At 43.1% G+C, this 16,166-nt stretch overlaps 5 protein-coding genes and 1 long non-coding RNA gene across 6 annotated transcripts; 3 read left to right on the forward strand and 3 right to left on the reverse strand.

The window, feature by feature from the left end:
- The first annotated feature begins 6 nt into the window (after positions 1-6).
- On the forward strand, positions 7-3,049 carry LOC134186532 (DNA-directed RNA polymerase II subunit RPB7). Its single transcript, XM_062654523.1, has 9 exons — positions 7-37; positions 99-208; positions 1,529-1,625; positions 1,697-1,759; positions 1,819-1,869; positions 2,269-2,334; positions 2,421-2,492; positions 2,546-2,579; positions 2,829-3,049. The coding sequence occupies exons 1-9, from the start codon at positions 26-28 to the stop codon at positions 2,840-2,842; spliced, it is 519 nt and encodes a 172-aa protein (XP_062510507.1). The 5' UTR covers positions 7-25; the 3' UTR covers positions 2,843-3,049.
- A 220-nt stretch (positions 3,050-3,269) lies between these two features.
- LOC134186921 (uncharacterized) lies at positions 3,270-5,748 on the reverse strand. The gene is made up of 3 exons (XR_009971024.1): positions 5,584-5,748; positions 5,211-5,421; positions 3,270-5,144 (listed from the first exon to the last, which is right to left on the reverse strand). It is a non-coding gene; the product is annotated as an uncharacterized LOC134186921 (long non-coding RNA).
- A 152-nt stretch (positions 5,749-5,900) lies between these two features.
- Positions 5,901-7,450, forward strand: LOC134186920 (NADH dehydrogenase [ubiquinone] 1 alpha subcomplex assembly factor 4-like). The gene is made up of 3 exons (XM_062655013.1): positions 5,901-6,020; positions 6,262-6,341; positions 7,096-7,450. The coding sequence occupies exons 1-3, from the start codon at positions 5,909-5,911 to the stop codon at positions 7,417-7,419; spliced, it is 516 nt and encodes a 171-aa protein (XP_062510997.1). The 5' UTR covers positions 5,901-5,908; the 3' UTR covers positions 7,420-7,450.
- A 481-nt stretch (positions 7,451-7,931) lies between these two features.
- Positions 7,932-8,647, reverse strand: LOC134186919 (mediator of RNA polymerase II transcription subunit 7-like). Its single transcript, XM_062655012.1, has one exon. The coding sequence runs from the start codon at positions 8,638-8,640 to the stop codon at positions 8,008-8,010; it is 633 nt and encodes a 210-aa protein (XP_062510996.1). The 5' UTR covers positions 8,641-8,647; the 3' UTR covers positions 7,932-8,007.
- A 78-nt stretch (positions 8,648-8,725) lies between these two features.
- On the forward strand, positions 8,726-10,233 carry LOC134186449 (uncharacterized). Its single transcript, XM_062654422.1, has one exon. It carries the CDS (start codon positions 8,726-8,728, stop codon positions 9,986-9,988), a length of 1,263 nt encoding a protein of 420 aa, XP_062510406.1. The 3' UTR covers positions 9,989-10,233.
- Positions 10,234-11,240: 1,007 nt separating this feature from the next.
- LOC134187354 (uncharacterized) lies at positions 11,241-13,327 on the reverse strand. The gene is made up of 4 exons (XM_062655472.1): positions 13,219-13,327; positions 12,411-13,160; positions 11,745-12,347; positions 11,241-11,685 (listed from the first exon to the last, which is right to left on the reverse strand). The coding sequence occupies exons 2-4, from the start codon at positions 13,089-13,091 to the stop codon at positions 11,407-11,409; spliced, it is 1,563 nt and encodes a 520-aa protein (XP_062511456.1). The 5' UTR covers positions 13,092-13,160; positions 13,219-13,327; the 3' UTR covers positions 11,241-11,406.
- Positions 13,328-16,166: the final 2,839 nt, after the last annotated feature.

Raw genomic sequence — 16,166 nt, forward strand, 5'->3', positions numbered from 1 at the left:
ATTGCATTCGGGAGTTTCTTTGACAATGTTTTACCATGTAAGTTGGTTGGGACTTGGCTGCAAGTGTTACTTCGAGTATATACATGTTTTTCTGTTAGGTTCAGTTAGAGCATGAAATTGTGTTGCATCCTCGCTACTTTGGACCGAACTTGCTTGACACGGTGAAGCGGAAGTTGTTTGCAGAGGTGGAAGGCTCATGCACTGGAAAGTGAGCTGACACACACACACACACACACACACACACACACACACACACACACACACACACACACACACACACACACACACACACACACACGCACACACGCACGCACGCACGCACACACACACACACACACACACACACACACACGCACACACCACACACACACCACACACACACACACACACACACACACACACACACACACACACACACCACACACGCACACACACACACACCGCACACGCACACACACACACACACACACACACACACACACACACACACACACATACCACACACACACACACACACACACACCACACACACACACACACACACACACCACACACACACACACACACACACCACACACACACACACCACCGGCATAGCGTCGGGGGGCTGGGGGAGGCTATAGCCCCCCCAACATTTTGGGCGTGTCATTCCGCTTCAAGTAGAGCTATAATTTTAAGTTACTAAACAGTGGCAGTCCTCTTAATCTCAGTAGTATGTTGGCGATCGACGACGTTAACTGACTCTACCTCTTTGACAATACACATCATCATTTCAGTATGATAAAACCAGTGTTGAGAAGTCGTGGACACGGAAAGTGCGCATGACCATCACTTATTTGAGACGTTTAGTACGCTATCCGGCAACGGAAGAGTCAAAGAAGACCGCATCAAAAAAGTATGCAGAAGCCTATCCATCAATTATTTTTAAGTAAGTGTAGTTAAAGTCGACAACTCGATTAACCAGAAAATGGAATTTCCTGCGGCTCTGCTAACTAATGATTTGCTTGCACTCCATGGTACTTTCTCCACAGGTTATTCTAACTAACTAGCTAACCCATATTGCTTGCTATATTAAGAAATGCTAAAATTGGTCAACGTCGTTTGCACTGAATTGGTCTTCTAGATTCTATTGTTATCGAAATGCCATTTAATTTGCAATTGACCATCGCAGCGAGCCATGAAAAAATTTTTGACACGGACTGTAACAATGTTTCCACTCCTTTATACTCACACTGACGGCAGTCAGTCTTGCAGCTTGTTTGTAACCTGAAATTTATAATATTTAGTTAGTTTGATGTGTAGAGGCTGTGAGCTAGGAAAGTAGAAAATGGGCGTGGCTTGCATGTGAGAAATGGGCGTGGGTTTTGGCCTTATTATTATCACCCCCAAACATGAGAACCACGCTACGCCGGTGCACACACACACACACACACACACACACACACACACACACACACACACCACACACACACACACACACACACACACACGCGCGCGCGTGTGTGTGTGTCATGGTTGAATGTGACAGGCATGGATTTGTGATTGCTGTGACAACTATCGACAATATTGGAGTTGGATTTGTTCAGCCAGGCCAGGGATTTGTCAAGTATCCTATCAAATACAAGGCAAGGCTTATAATTTGTTGTACATTGTGTTTTTAATATATGTGTTGAAATTTTGCTCTAATTGTGTCTAGGCTATTGTCTTTCGGCCCTTTAAGGGAGAGGTGCTAGACGCTGTAGTGACTCAAGTCAACAAGGTAGTGATGCGTATCCATTGTGCTTGTAAGTTATGGTAATTGTCATGTTGTGGCGATAGGTTGGCTTATTTACCGAGGCTGGTCCACTGACCTGCTTCATATCAAGACACGTAAGTATGGTTTTGGGATTTCTGACTGTTGGAGGTACAGGTTGTACGAGTGTACAATAGGCAGACAGATAAGTGAACAGACAGACACATGAACAGACCCATAGACATGGACACACACACACAGGCACATACAGACATGCAGACACACAGACAAACACACATTAGTGTAGCTGTATTACTGTAGTTCTTTACAGAATTGTATCATAGTTTGATGTAAGAAATATGAAGACACACATAGAGACAAACAGCCAGACATGTTGATTTATTAAACTGTCCAAATTATAATCCTAAGGACTAAAACTACAACAAACAGCACACATCATGCCAAGATGTTGGCCCAGCACAGTAGCATTGTCACAGTCTTAAGTTAAACTCTTTGTCTCTTTTCACTATATTCAGTCAATCCCAAGTGACATGGAATTTGATCCCGACTCTAATCCTCCATGTTACAAAACACAAGACGAGGTGACACACATTCAATGTTGTCTCTTAGCAACATCTTTTCTCAATCTTTTTGTTAAATTTCTCATCGTTGTTGGCGACTACTGCAGGATGTCGTCATACAGCAAGATGATGAAATCAGACTTCGAATTGTTGGAACAAGAGTTGATGCCAACGACATTGTAAGACGAGTGTGAATGTGTGGACTTTATATGATGGCTTTTGTTGCTTGCAGTTTGCTGTTGGTACCCTCATGGAGGATTACTTAGGTATGAGAGTGTTTTTGTTCATTGCTTGTTACATGTTTTACTGTATGGAGGTTAAAGTTTGTTTGTCTTCTGTGTGTCTATTTGAGTGTGAGTGTGTCTTATTTTCTTTGTCCGTTTGTGTATGTAGGTCATGTCTTTGTATTTTGTGTACATCTGCTTTTGTCTGTTTGTTTACCTAATTTTGAATTTTACATATTTTGTATTTTTCGTAGTGCTAAACTGCCTTCAATGTATGTGTATTTATTATAGGGCTTGTCAGTTGATATCAACTTCAGTCCAAAGCGTCAGCAATTTTAAGTAGCTCAATCACATGTATTTGGCAGTAAATACTGTACAACTCGTTAACGTTTTAGTAGAAAGACTCGAGCTGCATTTATTCCATGTTGGTCAAGTTTAGAAATGTGAATATGTAGCATGGCACAGAAATGTACATGTACAAGCCGAGCCATTACCAGTATTGATATCAACAACAATGTCGGTGTTATTGTCTGCAGACGTCTGCGCATGCGTTTAATTAAGGTTGTGAACGCCCTTATTGTAACAAATAAGAAGAATCGGTTGTAACCGTAGTTGCAATTACCTGAAAGTTGTGACCAAGCAGCTGTGCTATTACTGCCCATGGTACAAGTAAGGTAATACGGGGTAACTCCGATCACGGGGTAACTCCAATCACGTGACAGTAAACCGCTCAGCGTTGTTGATGAGAAAACCGTACGCCTTTCCCATTACAGCACGTAAGTAGACGACCCTTCGTGGTTTTAGCAGGCAGTGACATAACCACTAAGTCCTTGCCGTTGTGTCTCAAACGGCTTGTTTGTTGTGAGAACGACCTAGGTAGCGGAACTTGCGGTCCAAAAACTTTCTTGTTAGAGACAATCCAAAAGACTAAATGCTATTTTGTGCAACCCACTCTACCACTAAATACGTTGATGCAGACAAAACGCACCGTTGCCCTTCCTTTAGAGTCCAAAATTCGATCACATTGTCACAGTCGTAGACTTACTTCGCTTGCGTTCTGATCTGCTTTATTCGTTTACTTTGCAATAATGGTACGACATTATCAACCTAAAGGAATTAAGAACAAGTTCTCTGACGAAGCCCTGAGAAAGGCACTGCAAGATCTTGCTGAAAACCAGGACAGCATAAGGAAGACGGCAGCTGTGTACGGCATTCCCTACTCAACCCTTCGCGATCATCACAAGGGAGTCAGTAAAACGCAATACGGTGGACGGCCAACAGTCTTGACTTACCAGGAAGAGAGAGAAATAGTGCAATGTTGCATTGTGCTGCAAGAGATGGGGTTTCCCCTTGATAGATCAAGTCTCAGCAACGTCATCTCAGATTACCTTAGAGCAAATGCTAGAGAAAATCCTTTTCCTGATGATTTACCTGGTCCTGACTGGTTTGTTGGCTTCTTTAAGCGACGGAAGAGTGCACTGAGTCAAAGGAAACCACAACATCTGTCAAAGAAACGTGCTAAGGCATTGACCAAAGAGAGAATTGAGGGTTGGATGAAATTTGTCGAGAAGATCTACAGGAAGGCTGGGTTGTTTAAACTGAGTAAGAAAGAGCTGTCCAAAAGAATTTGGAACTGTGATGAAACCGCTTTTGCTACAGCCTCCTCATCTAGAATGGTCCTAGCTAGGAGAGGAGCTAAGTCTGTATATGAGACCATGGCAGGGAGTGGACGTGAATACATTACTGTCCATTGGGGTGGAAATACCAATGGAGACAAAATCCCTCCCTATATTCTATATAAAGCTCAGCACTTGTATCATACCTGGACCCTTAGTGGCCCTACTGAAGCAATGTATGGAGTATCAGCCAGCGGGTGGATGGAAAAACAAAACTTTTACAGCTGGTTTGTAAAAGGCTTCATACCAGTGCTCAAGAAGATGAAACTGATTGCAGAAAATGAAGAGCCATCTACTACACTGACGACAACAGAACCAAGTCTTGTCAGTGACAGTAGTGATGACTCAGACTTCACAGATGATACTAGCCCCAGCGTGATCTTGTTTTTCGATGGACACTATTCACACATCAACTTGGATGTCATCAATGTGGCAAGAAAATACAACATCATTCTCGTAACCCTGCCTCCAAATACCACGCACGCATTACAACCTCTGGATGTAGGCGTGTTTGCTCCCATGAAGAAAAATTGGCAGAAAATTCTGATCGACTACAAACGAAGAACAAGGGGACAAGGTGTCCGTAAAACAATTTTTCCCAAATTACTAAAACAGCTGACAGACACATCCATGAAACCACACCAATTTCAAGGTGCATTTCGAGGAGCTGGTTTATATCCAAAGCCATCAGCTGCAGCCATTCCTCAAGCAAAAATTAGTCCAGCAGATGCCGTTACTACACGAACACCATGCAAGAGCCCTCGTTCTCCGACAGCAGCTACCACTCCTGCAATCAAACTTCAGCTTAGACACCACTTCTCCAAGTTGTTCCAGAAAACAAGAACGCCTATTCCACCACCACAGCCAAAGCCATCTGCTCGTGTAGACTTGGCATACTATGGAGAAGTCATAACAAGTCATGAGGCGTACTCTAGAATAAAAGCACAAGATGAAAGAAAACAGCAAAGACTGGCAAAAGCAAAAAAAGGAAAGCAACCTGCACGCCAAGGCAAACGAAAAACTGCAGTAACAGAAGAAAGAGATGAAAACAAGTGCCAGGGATGCGGAGGATTGTTCGACAACGACAGCAATGAGAGGCAAGAAGATTGGGTGGGTTGTGAACACTGTTGGCGGTGGTATCACTACGATTGTGCTGGGCTTTCAGAGCTTCCAGAAGACGAGGACCCTTGGACATGCTCCAAATGCAGCTAAATGTACATATATCAGAATCAATCAGAGTAAGGCTAGCGCGAGTAGATGCACTGTACGTAGCACGTCCACACGTTACCCTGCACATAGCTACTAGCTCAGTTTCTGATTAAGAGTGTTCAGTATAACTATTAAATCATAATCATGTAACCAACGCGTACCTTGCAGCAGCAGAAATGACGCGCAGAGGAGTGATCGGAGTTGCCCCGCCCTTGGGTATTCAGAGATATGCATGCGAGTAACTTCCCGAGTCTACTGTATAGTAACTAGCAGCCGTAAGTCCATTGCAACGCAAGAAAACAATAAGTAGAAGTTGCTCTTCACGATAACAGTGATTCGCATCCAGAGCCTAGTTCTTCGTGGATACAGCCGGGAAACTGTCAAAGTGTGGTCGGAGTTACCCCGGATTACCTTACATGCACGAAAAAAGCTTATGGATGTGAAAATAGTATATTAGTCTAACGCGCGCTAAATTTTGTCTTTCGAATGATGGGCAACGTTTCAACTCGACTCCGACCATCCAGACTTCTCAAACAATCTAGGCTGAGAAAAGTAGTTCGGAAAGCTCCACCCACTCCAATCACTGTTGCGGCTGATGGTGAGAAATTTGTATATCACTAAAAAGTTTTCTTTTAATTTATCGCAGTGAGTTTTTGGAATTTACAAACTGATAAATTGCATATAAAAATGTCTTACAACTGGAATACAGTGTACACTCGTTATGTATGCTTAGACTATTTTATATTTATTTATTTATTAATTTTTGTTGGTAATGATTGATACCAACAAGTACAATTTAATTGCTGCCATATTGATTATACGTTTTGTATTGAATGTAGAAAGTCTTCAGATTAAGGATAACTCATTGTTAGGACGACTGAAAGATGTGTACGTGGACTCGGTAACCAAAACAATGCAGGTTTGGTATATACTGTATAGTTTCTTGAGCTAGTAGACAAGGATAAACAGATCAAGGATCTCTAAAATTGGGGAGGCCAGCTGCTGTGGCCTTTTGTATTGTCTGAAAGGCCTAGTATGGAGGGCCATGGCTTCCTCAGGCTCATGGGTAGCGACACCACTGGACAGATTTAAATCAATGTATATACATCTGTTTTTCTCTACAACATCTGTAGACCATGCAAACTAATAGGTAAGTTTGAATGAATGTCAATTTGTATACACAACAACTGCTCAACATCAATTATAAGTCTTACTCCTGTCACTGTTATTGCTTTGGTGCAGAAACGTTGATTGGATTGACCTTTACATGGGTATGAATGAAGCCAATTGTTTGGTTTGTTGAGACGGTCATACAGTGTTATACAGTGATTGCTCATATGTCTGAGGTAGTGTGTGCATGTCCTTGTCTTAATTAATCGTTCTTGGTATCTACTAGCAGGGAGCCCCAAACCCCACTGCCTTCTCTGCTGATGAATTGGGTTTAGCTACACAACTATGGGTTAGGTATCTTTCTGTCTTGTCTGCTGAGGATGAAGGAGGTTCATTATGCAAGGGTAGATTCTGTCCACGAAGTCATGATCATAGCATGTAGTCACATCATGTCATGATCTGCAAATAATCTGCTTGTTTTCTTACCATAACATTGCCAGTATTTGTGTCAATAAACTACAATGGGGTTACAGACTTGGAAATTTATGTTGCGTGATGTTTAGAAAGCACCCAGTCCTGTCAATCTTGGTGGTGACTTGGAATCGAGACATTCCCACAAACTACCTCATTCAACAAACAGTCTATCATTGGACACAGAGTTAGATCCCACCGAAGTGCCATTGGGTCGCCTGTCTACTCGTCGAGCAGTAGAACTACTGATGTTACATCAGGGAGAAGAGGAAACAGCAGCAGTTGAAATGATAGCACAGAAATTTAAGTTAGATACGGAAGACACGAAGAGTATAGTGAAATATTTTGCAGTTTTTAAACTTGCACAGGTTGAGGAGCTTGGCAAACCTGATATGAAAATCTCACTGACTGATTAGCTCTGGGGTAATGACATGTTAGTATATTGGATACCTTGTTAATATATATATATATATATATATATATATATATATATATATATATATACATGTATAATAATATAATATGGTTGTGTTATTCCAAAAAATTGTCAACATTTTGCATTGCATGTAAGCCTTACCCGTGTTCACTGACTTTTATCATACAAATTACTGGCAGAACAGTCACACTTGGCCACCTTTAACTTGTTATGTCATTTCCCAGTTAAAAGACTTTGTAAGGGTATGAGTTTTGCAACACAACACCAACTGCATTAGTCACAGGTTAATGCAGTAGTTCCGTGGATCTAGTTCAGGGACGTGTGCAAAGGGTCATTTACATGCTGCACCATCTTCACATCTTATACAGTAGATCCTAAAACCATCTCTCACTGAGATTTGACCTGTCACTCGATTTAGACATCCTAACGTGGAGACAGACAACCTGGATAGTCTAACTCAAATGAGTCAGAAAGAATTGATATAGACTGAGATCCTGGCATCATAAAATATTTGGCAAAAAAAACTCGAAAACACTCGACATACAGAAATGTACACATTCCTACTGAATTAGCTAACAATCATGCTAGTTTCATCTGTTCTACTCGCATCAACACTACTTGAATGATGACCAGCTCCAGCGGTTTCTGTATGTCCAGGTTCATCCATTTTCTGTCTGACCAATTCAACACAGTTGTTTATGATCGTCACAGCTTTACTTATTGATCTCTCCACATCGGCTGTGATCTGTTCTCTCTGACGTCTCTGTAGCTCTAGCATAACACGCAGTGTTTCTCGAGCTTGATTGGGTCTAAATTCATTTATCAGATGATGTAAATTGATAAACAATAATTGTAAGTCCGAAATTTTCTCCTCCCTCCGGGAACTTTCCGGGCAATTGATTAAGATATCAACCAGATCCAAAAAGCTGACAAATATCGAGTGATTGAGCTTTTTCATTTGAGCTAACTTGTCCGGCCCGTCTGGACAGAGTCGTTGAATGCCTTGGCTCTCTAACGGGCGCAAGATTGGCTCCTCTGTATCGAAAGTGCAGCCAAACATGGAGAAACAACCGGTAACGGGAGAAGGAGGACCCGGTACCAACCCATTCTTTACGTTTTCTTCCGTATACGCTTTATAATATCTCGATGGCGGTAGCGGAAACGTCGATACGCCGTGTGCAGCTTTCTGATCCTCTCCCATCGTGTTAGCCTTGCGTAGCCAGACTGTAGCCCCGCGTACACATTGCTACGCGAGCGTAGACTACGCATGCGTACAACACTGCTATATGGCCTCTAGGGAGCAGAGAGACTGGCGAGTAATACCTAAATGTGAAGATACAAACTACTGCCTTTTAGAATTGATTAGACCAAACAGAGACTCCGTCCTACTTGCCGATGGCGGTCTCACTGAAGACTACAATCTCTCGTCATTCGCGTCTCTGGGCGAGACGTGGAGACTGAGAGCAGCGAGATTCAGACAACTAGCAGCAAAAGGACGGGCGGACAGACGCACGAGGAAGTTTTATCAGCAACAAAGGGGCGTGGCTTGGTCATTTTTGGAAGCGGAGGCATTGACTGCGCAGTCAGATGAGAGTGTGGAGCTAAAAGAGCAGACAAATGAACGACCCTTTAGAAGGCGGTCGTCGGTGTCTAGAGATAATGAGCGTCGTAGAATTTTAAGAGCAACAAACTGGAGTCTCTCTATCAATGTGTTGCTGTTTGTTAGCAAAATCGTTGCTTCGGTTTTGTCTGGCTCTCTTTCAGTGATTTCTAGTTTGGTCGATTCTGCTCTTGATCTGTTTTCGGGAGTGACACTTTGGTTGGTAAATCGAGCTATGCGTTCAAAGCCTGAAGACATTTACCTCTATCCCTCGGGTAAAACTCGACTGGAACCTGTTGCGATCATTGTGTGTGCGTCGGTTATGGGAACAGCTACTTTGCAACTGGTATCAACGTCGGTTCAGAGTATTATTGAAGGGAAAGCAAGTCCAAATGTAGCAGCTCTGTCTGGTTCGTTGATGGGCGTCACAGTAATTGCAAAGTTATTTCTCTTCGTTTATTGTAGCCGCTTTCAAAGTCCAACAGTACAAGCATTGGCACTAGATCATAGGAATGATGTTGCATCCAACATAGCTGCTATTGTTTTTGGTCTTCTTGGCACATACATTTGGCCGAATGCAGATCCTCTTGGTGCAATGATAATTGCAGTGTATATTATTATAAATTGGTGTATGGCTGGATATGAACAAAGTAAACTGTTGATCGGGCAAACAGCTAGTCCTGATTTTCTCAAGAAATTAACTTTTATTGCTGTAAACCATCATCGTGATGTCTCTCAGGTTGACACTGTGAAAGCATATCACTTTGGTCAGAACTTTTTGGTGGAAGTACACGTCGTTCTGGATCCTAACATGTCTCTTAGGGAAGTGCACAACATAGAGGAATCTCTACAGCAGAAACTAGAAAAACTGGATGAGGTCGAGAGAGCATTTGTTCATGTTGACTTTGAAACAGATCATAATCCACTGGAGGAACACAAACAACTATAAGGAGGATATAGGGGTTGTAGAAACGTGGTATTTGATCATTTTATTATTTGTGTCCTTTGTTATGATTATACTGGCTGGGGATGTTAGGACTGATCATCTAGTTGACACAGAAACCTTAGACAGATACCAGAGCGCAACCCTGGATTGTCAAGTATAAACATTTCTAGAGTGTTGCTAGTCCTTAAGTTGTGGTAGTGCTCAACAATGATGCACTATGTATATAAAATGGAAGAGCTGGATTGTAATTTGGGCTCATCGCCACGGAAACAGAAGTCTTGTTTGATAGCTGTTGGTTTGGGGCTGCGTGGATTGCACATCTGGACTCAGGCAACACTCTCCACACACAACTATATAACCCAAGGCCTTGACTAAAATCCACATTTTCTCACCACATGTACACATGGACATCTTCCTGGACGATATGAGAGCGCGGGACGGTTTGCTTTTTTTGTTACCGCTACATGCAGTGGGTAGCGGATCCAGGCAAGGCACTGCATGTATGGGGCTCCTGCCCTCCGTTTGCAGCACATTTTTCCCGAGTCAATTGATAGCTTAAATAAATAGTTCCAAACAGAAGCCTAAATTACAGACCTTTTACAAGTGAGGACAGTGTCCCTCATCTTGCTATTTGTTCACAAAGATCTCATATTCGTTATTGCAAACGCATATTCGCTGCTAGAATGCCAATTGTAGGCATGCAGATGCCGCGTCGTAGTCCCCTAGCTTTACGTCTTTCTACCAACGAATTGTAGACTGTATGCATGTGTCGTTAGTCTTTTCAATTTGTCTACGGCTTTCATCTCAAACTGTTGGTCTACGTCTGTACAGTCTGTGTACGCAACCCCATGCAAGATCTCAAGTTTTGTGCCCCTCCGTCTAGCAAATTTTACACCCGCTACTGATTGATGCGTAATTCTGTTGTATACATTTCACATACCTTCCTCTACGCGAGTACCGGTACGACATCTGATTGCAGCAACATTTACGCATTACACGTACAACGGAATTAAGATGCAGTACCACTTTGGGTGCATGGAAATCGGAAGGAGCTACAGTGACGCTCGAGAAATACGCATCATGTCATTTCATTGTAACTGGTTCTCGGTGCACGGTCACACGGTCACAGCAAATTGGTCTTTGCGTTGGTTCTGCACGGGTTATACAGCACATGCTTAACTGCAACGCGTTCTGATTGTGCTTGCATATAGCTATACCTGCTGTATGGCACTCTGTATACCAGTGTACTGTCGTATGCATTAAAATGCATATTTTTAGATAAATAAAGTGATGCTGCCTTTACTGCGTTCAGTGTCACAGTTTGACGCTTACTTTAGCAAGTCGCTGATATCCTCATGCGCTTACAGTCACTACATAAACACGAAAAATGTCTTCCTTGCAAGATGTCAACGGCATGCAATTCAAGGAGAGTGAGTAGTATTGTGACAAGGGGTATTGTCTATGTGCTCCTCGCACGTTCCACAACCGTCAAGGCCAGCACCACAATCCGGTGTTCCACCGGGCGCGAAGTCAACCGACCATGTAACGAGAGGATTGTTGACATTGAGACCGTTCTCGACGCTATTTCGCGAAGGACTCTGAGTGTCGTCGACCGACTTGCACATGACAGTACCAGGAGAACCAGCCTTGTAACCATCACTGTCGTTTCCGGGATGCTTTAGTCCCAAAGCGTGACCAATCTACATAAAAACCAACAATTTAACTTTTTTGGACTCGTTTAAACGCCATTTTCACGTACTAAGTGTGCGAGGAATGTTGGCTGATTGCACTGAAGATGACTGTCGGCAACAACGACTTTTGCTGATGCCGTTCCCGGATTCCACACCGCCCCACCGCCGTGAGCCTCTTTCGGATCGAACTCTTTTATAAAGTATACTTCGACGCAGTCGTCGTCGTTGACGTTGTCCATTACGCGGGTTTCCCAATACGACGTGTCTGTCCTTCCGGCGGTGACGAACAAATCGAAACGCGATTTCGTGTCGATGGTTTTCATCGGCTTCCACGTCAGTTCGATGTTGACTTTGTTCCACTCTGCGGAAGCCACGGCACGTGCGGAGTCAAATCCTGTGCCGGTCATTGTGGAGTTCATATACTTGACGCACTCTCGTTTGTATGTTTTGTAATACTTTATGTAATAGTAATATCGTATGTACCTGTACCATCCCCATCCGTATCTCCGTACATACCAACTCCTTCGTGAATATTTGTATTCTTTGTCTACATAGCGAACACACGTTCTTTCATCAAGCTTGAAACGGACGGGTTGAAGGCAGAGCTGGCGCTTAAAAGTGATATCGAATGGGTAGTCTTCCGCCTCGTCGGGATGAGGAACGACGACTACCTAGAGAAGACCGTCCGAATGAAACGGAAATTTTATGTTAGAGATGTGTATGCATGAGCTTACATCCAGATGGACGTAGTCTTGAACAACAATTCTGGCCGGAATGAGACCGGCACGACGTTGCTCGAATGTCGGATTGATCCAGATTATTACTTTGAGATAAAGCGAAGCCTTGATGGTTGTATTACTTGGAGTGTCGAGATGTTGCAAGCTCTCTTCGATTGACATTGCCGTCTCGTCCACAGAAAAATTTGAGATCTCGATATCGAGCGTCGTCGACACAGTCTGATAGGGCCCCAGCTCGTCTTCCTTATGATATAAATCAGGATTCCACGACCTATGATAGGTCCTCCACAAGCTGTAGCCATTCTTAGTCTCGTAGATGTCCGTGTGTCCGGTGCCATCGAGACCTCCTTCCACACTGTCGGTGCAGAGGCGGGAGAGTTCGATGGTGTTGGGACCGGTCGCGATGCCGAACAGATGCGTGTCGCGCGACCATTTCGGCAGGTATGTCACCAGTTCGCGCGGCACCGACGGCAGAACGATGTTGAAATCGTCGAGTCCCGCTGTCATGTGTCGCGGCGCGATGGTCAGCTTTCCAGACACTTTTGCCTCGTTGGCGATGTCCGTCGTCACGTTGTCGTCACGCAACAACCATACAATTGTGTGATTGAGGGTAGACTCTTGCGCCGTCGTCGAGCTAATGAATACAAGCGCAAGCGGTAGCAGCAGGAAAACGTGCATTGTCTATCTCTCCGAGCTCTGGCGGCGAGTGGCCGTAGCAGGAAAGAGTGACAGGATATACGCTGTACACTGTATAATGAACATTTATTTTATGCTTGACATTTGACCTGTGTAATGTAAGCCGTACAAAGGCGTGCTAGTTGGAGCGAGCACCGAGTGTTTGTATTAGTAATCAGATGATAATTTTCTTGCATCCCCAATCCCCATGACGAAGGTGTCCACTCACAGCTAGAGCTAATAAAACATACAAATTGAGTAATTATAGATGCTGGACGTCGACATAGATTGATCTAGCAATAATTCGTGGAGGTATTATCGTGTGTTCGTATGTGCATTTACAATTAACCTTTCTACGTATGGTTTCGTCCTAATAGTTGATACCGTTTGCATATTTATTGCTGTATATAATGATTGAGTCTGAGGAATCCTTGCATACTCATAAGTCTTAGTTTTCCTGGAAAGGGCAACAGCAAATGCGGTGTACAGTGAGGATACTAAACAAGGATTCCTGAATTTTTACGTGCCAGAAGAGGTCAGATTATTGCGAAAGAAAACTGTATGTGTACATACGAAAGCTAGGGTGTGGGCGTATGCTGACGCACGGTACTGTAGACTTCCTTGTGCCGGTCATCATTCGATTTAAGTAAATCATGCAGCTGTTGCAAGTCTAGAGTATAGTAGAGTTTGCACAACAGATGTGCACGTGCACGTGTTAATCACTAGAAAGTTTAGTGTGCAGTACGACATCACGAAAGATCACACCGTTTTGATTAGTTTTTGTACTGGGTAACTAAATCAACAGTGCATGTCAACGCGGACAGTGTTCGGGTTACCGCTTCCATGGTGGCAGAGCAAAACTAATCAGGCTAAAACATTATGACCAAAGACAAAATAGTACGGCTCCAGACAGAAAGAATGGTAGTTGCAGGTAATTATTACGTACATAGGCAACAAACGGTTCAAAGCCTGACGTTTGTTGATAAATCTATACAGCTTCAGTCGGGTCCCCTTTTGGGGGTGCAACGTAGAACGGACACTATGCTGTCCGCCTTTCAAGAAGGAGACTGAATGCCCCTGATTGATAGACTCAATTTGAAGGAAGTTCCGTTATGTGAACTCAATGTCATGGCGTAGTTTTGTTTTCTCATAACTAAGAATGCAATGCTCACTTTAATTAAAATTTCAATATATTCATTGTTTGTTCGTATGCCATTGTTACGTCACAATGCTATCTAGCAGTCCCATCAGACTGGGTTAGCTGCAGATGATTTTACTTATCTTAAACTCAAACTACGTCCGGAGCAAAGGAATAGAGTTTCGATTGTTCAGTGCGTACGTTGGAAACGTGTTGATTAGATTTTAAAATATCCCAGGAGGACCCGCCTCTACTCGCACGAATTCTCTGGAACAGCGCTTGGGATCTCCACCAAATTTAAACTGCCCATTTCAGACAAGAAACTGCGCGTGACTTTCAAGTTTCTGCTGCCTAGATTTAAATTTGAACGGGAATAATCTACCCTGCCCGTGCGGAGAACGGGCCAGTGAGCTAGTATCATTTACTAATGGAATGGCTTCTGCTCGCAAAATTATTTTTGAAAATGATATACAAGTTACTGTAATAAATTTTAACACAACGACCAAGAGTTGGTGCAAAGTCTTAGATAAAAAAATAGCATTACTCATTTGTTGAAACTTCTGACGTGCTGTGCGGTACTACCAAGACTGTGTAATTACGACATCGTCACTCTTGGAAGTAGCAAACGTGGCATTAGCTTCTGCCAAGTTGGTAGATTGAAGTGCAGTGGCATTGGTTAGTTTGTGTTGTACAGCAGTTATTTCTAGCACACGCTAATTTAGCATTCTAATGAAATTTACCGTCTGTAATATCAATTATTTAGAATAAACGGTTTCAGCCTCAAAATGTTCGTTGGGGTAACAATTTTATCGAGTATTTTTGTTAAATTTGACCGTCGACCTTCCATTGTTGCGTAACAAACATGCAGGGTTTGGCATGTCGCAAATTAGTGGTTTTGTTAAACCTGGTTCACAATATGACGCCGATGCTCAGTTGAGCGTCAAACTTCAAAGAAACCGCCTCGATGTCGGCGGCATCCTTTGATGTTGACGCCGACGTCGACGCTGGAATAGGATTCATTTCTATTGTCGACGTCGACGTCGTCGTCGGCGTCAATATTGTGAACTAGGCTTTACCCTTCAACTTTCACTGGCAGCTGGAACATGTTGTCACCCGTCATTCTAGAGACATTAATTTACCATTTACACATTACATTAGCTTCTCACGCCATTTATAGACGGTTAGAGATGCCGGCTGGCTACCACAATACCGCAAAGTAGTTACGGCAAATGTTCCGGAAAAAGGAAAAAGAAAGAAAACTTGGAGTAAAATGAAAGGAAGTGGAAAGGGCTTAACGTCAACATTACACAGAAAGTACTTTGTCCATCTCATCTACTAGCAGCTGGCACTCTTTCTTTTTCCTGTAGGACTGTCAAATAACTAATAAGTTGGTTAATCGGTCTGGGTATTCGCGGTTCAGGGCATCATGCATCTGCATGTATACATACATACGGTTTAGATGCCTACTGTCTGGTTCTTGTTCTTTCCGTATTTGCTAAACTTAGGAACACTTACCGTAGTTAGGACTTGGAGGGCCCTCATCTAATTAACGCCATGTGCTTGTCTCTTGTGAAAAGCTTTCCGAAGCTTCACGTCACGTGATTACGGTTTTTTAGGTATCCGTCTTGTCATCGCTAAAGGCTCTAGAAAGCTTCTAAAGGAGAACTTTCACCAAATACTAAAACTTGTTGAAAGAAAGATACAAGGCCTGGTATCTTCCTGCAGGATACCTACGGTCCAGACAGCCACAGAAGCAGAGAATCGGCAACGAGTTGTTCAGACGATTTCCCGTATGTACACAAGCCTTACTCTCTCGAAGCAACTACTTTAGGTCTAACCATACCAAGTGCTCCTAACGCACTCAAAATTCAGCGAGACAAGATCTATGAGCTAATCCAAGAAGGGTCTCCTTCTGAGGTTGTATTGCCACAGTCGATACT

Source organism: Corticium candelabrum, chromosome 11, assembly GCF_963422355.1.
Source record: "Corticium candelabrum chromosome 11, ooCorCand1.1, whole genome shotgun sequence".
NCBI classification, from domain to species: Eukaryota; Metazoa; Porifera; class Homoscleromorpha; order Homosclerophorida; family Plakinidae; genus Corticium; species Corticium candelabrum.

Excerpts from the sequence above, each read along its gene's own strand:
- LOC134186920 (XM_062655013.1), top strand. The coding sequence starts at position 5,909 with ATGATGGGCAACGTTTCAACTCGACTCCGACCATCCAGACTTCTCAAA. Across the intron at positions 6,021-6,261 it reads AATCACTGTTGCGGCTGATG|AAAGTCTTCAGATTAAGGAT; the intron begins GTGAGAAATTTG and ends TATTGAATGTAG. Across the intron at positions 6,342-7,095 it reads CGGTAACCAAAACAATGCAG|AAAGCACCCAGTCCTGTCAA; the intron begins GTTTGGTATATA and ends CGTGATGTTTAG.
- LOC134186532 (XM_062654523.1), top strand. Across the intron at positions 1,626-1,696 it reads AGTATCCTATCAAATACAAG|GCTATTGTCTTTCGGCCCTT; the intron begins GCAAGGCTTATA and ends AATTGTGTCTAG. Across the intron at positions 2,493-2,545 it reads GAGTTGATGCCAACGACATT|TTTGCTGTTGGTACCCTCAT; the intron begins GTAAGACGAGTG and ends TGTTGCTTGCAG.
- LOC134186919 (XM_062655012.1), bottom strand. The coding sequence starts at position 8,640 with ATGGGAGAGGATCAGAAAGCTGCACACGGCGTATCGACGTTTCCGCTA.
- LOC134187354 (XM_062655472.1), bottom strand. The coding sequence starts at position 13,091 with ATGCACGTTTTCCTGCTGCTACCGCTTGCGCTTGTATTCATTAGCTCG. Across the intron at positions 12,348-12,410 it reads AAGACTACGTCCATCTGGAT|GTAGTCGTCGTTCCTCATCC; the intron begins GTAAGCTCATGC and ends GGTCTTCTCTAG. Across the intron at positions 11,686-11,744 it reads CAACATTCCTCGCACACTTA|ATTGGTCACGCTTTGGGACT; the intron begins GTACGTGAAAAT and ends GTTTTTATGTAG.
- LOC134186449 (XM_062654422.1), top strand. The coding sequence starts at position 8,726 with ATGGCCTCTAGGGAGCAGAGAGACTGGCGAGTAATACCTAAATGTGAA.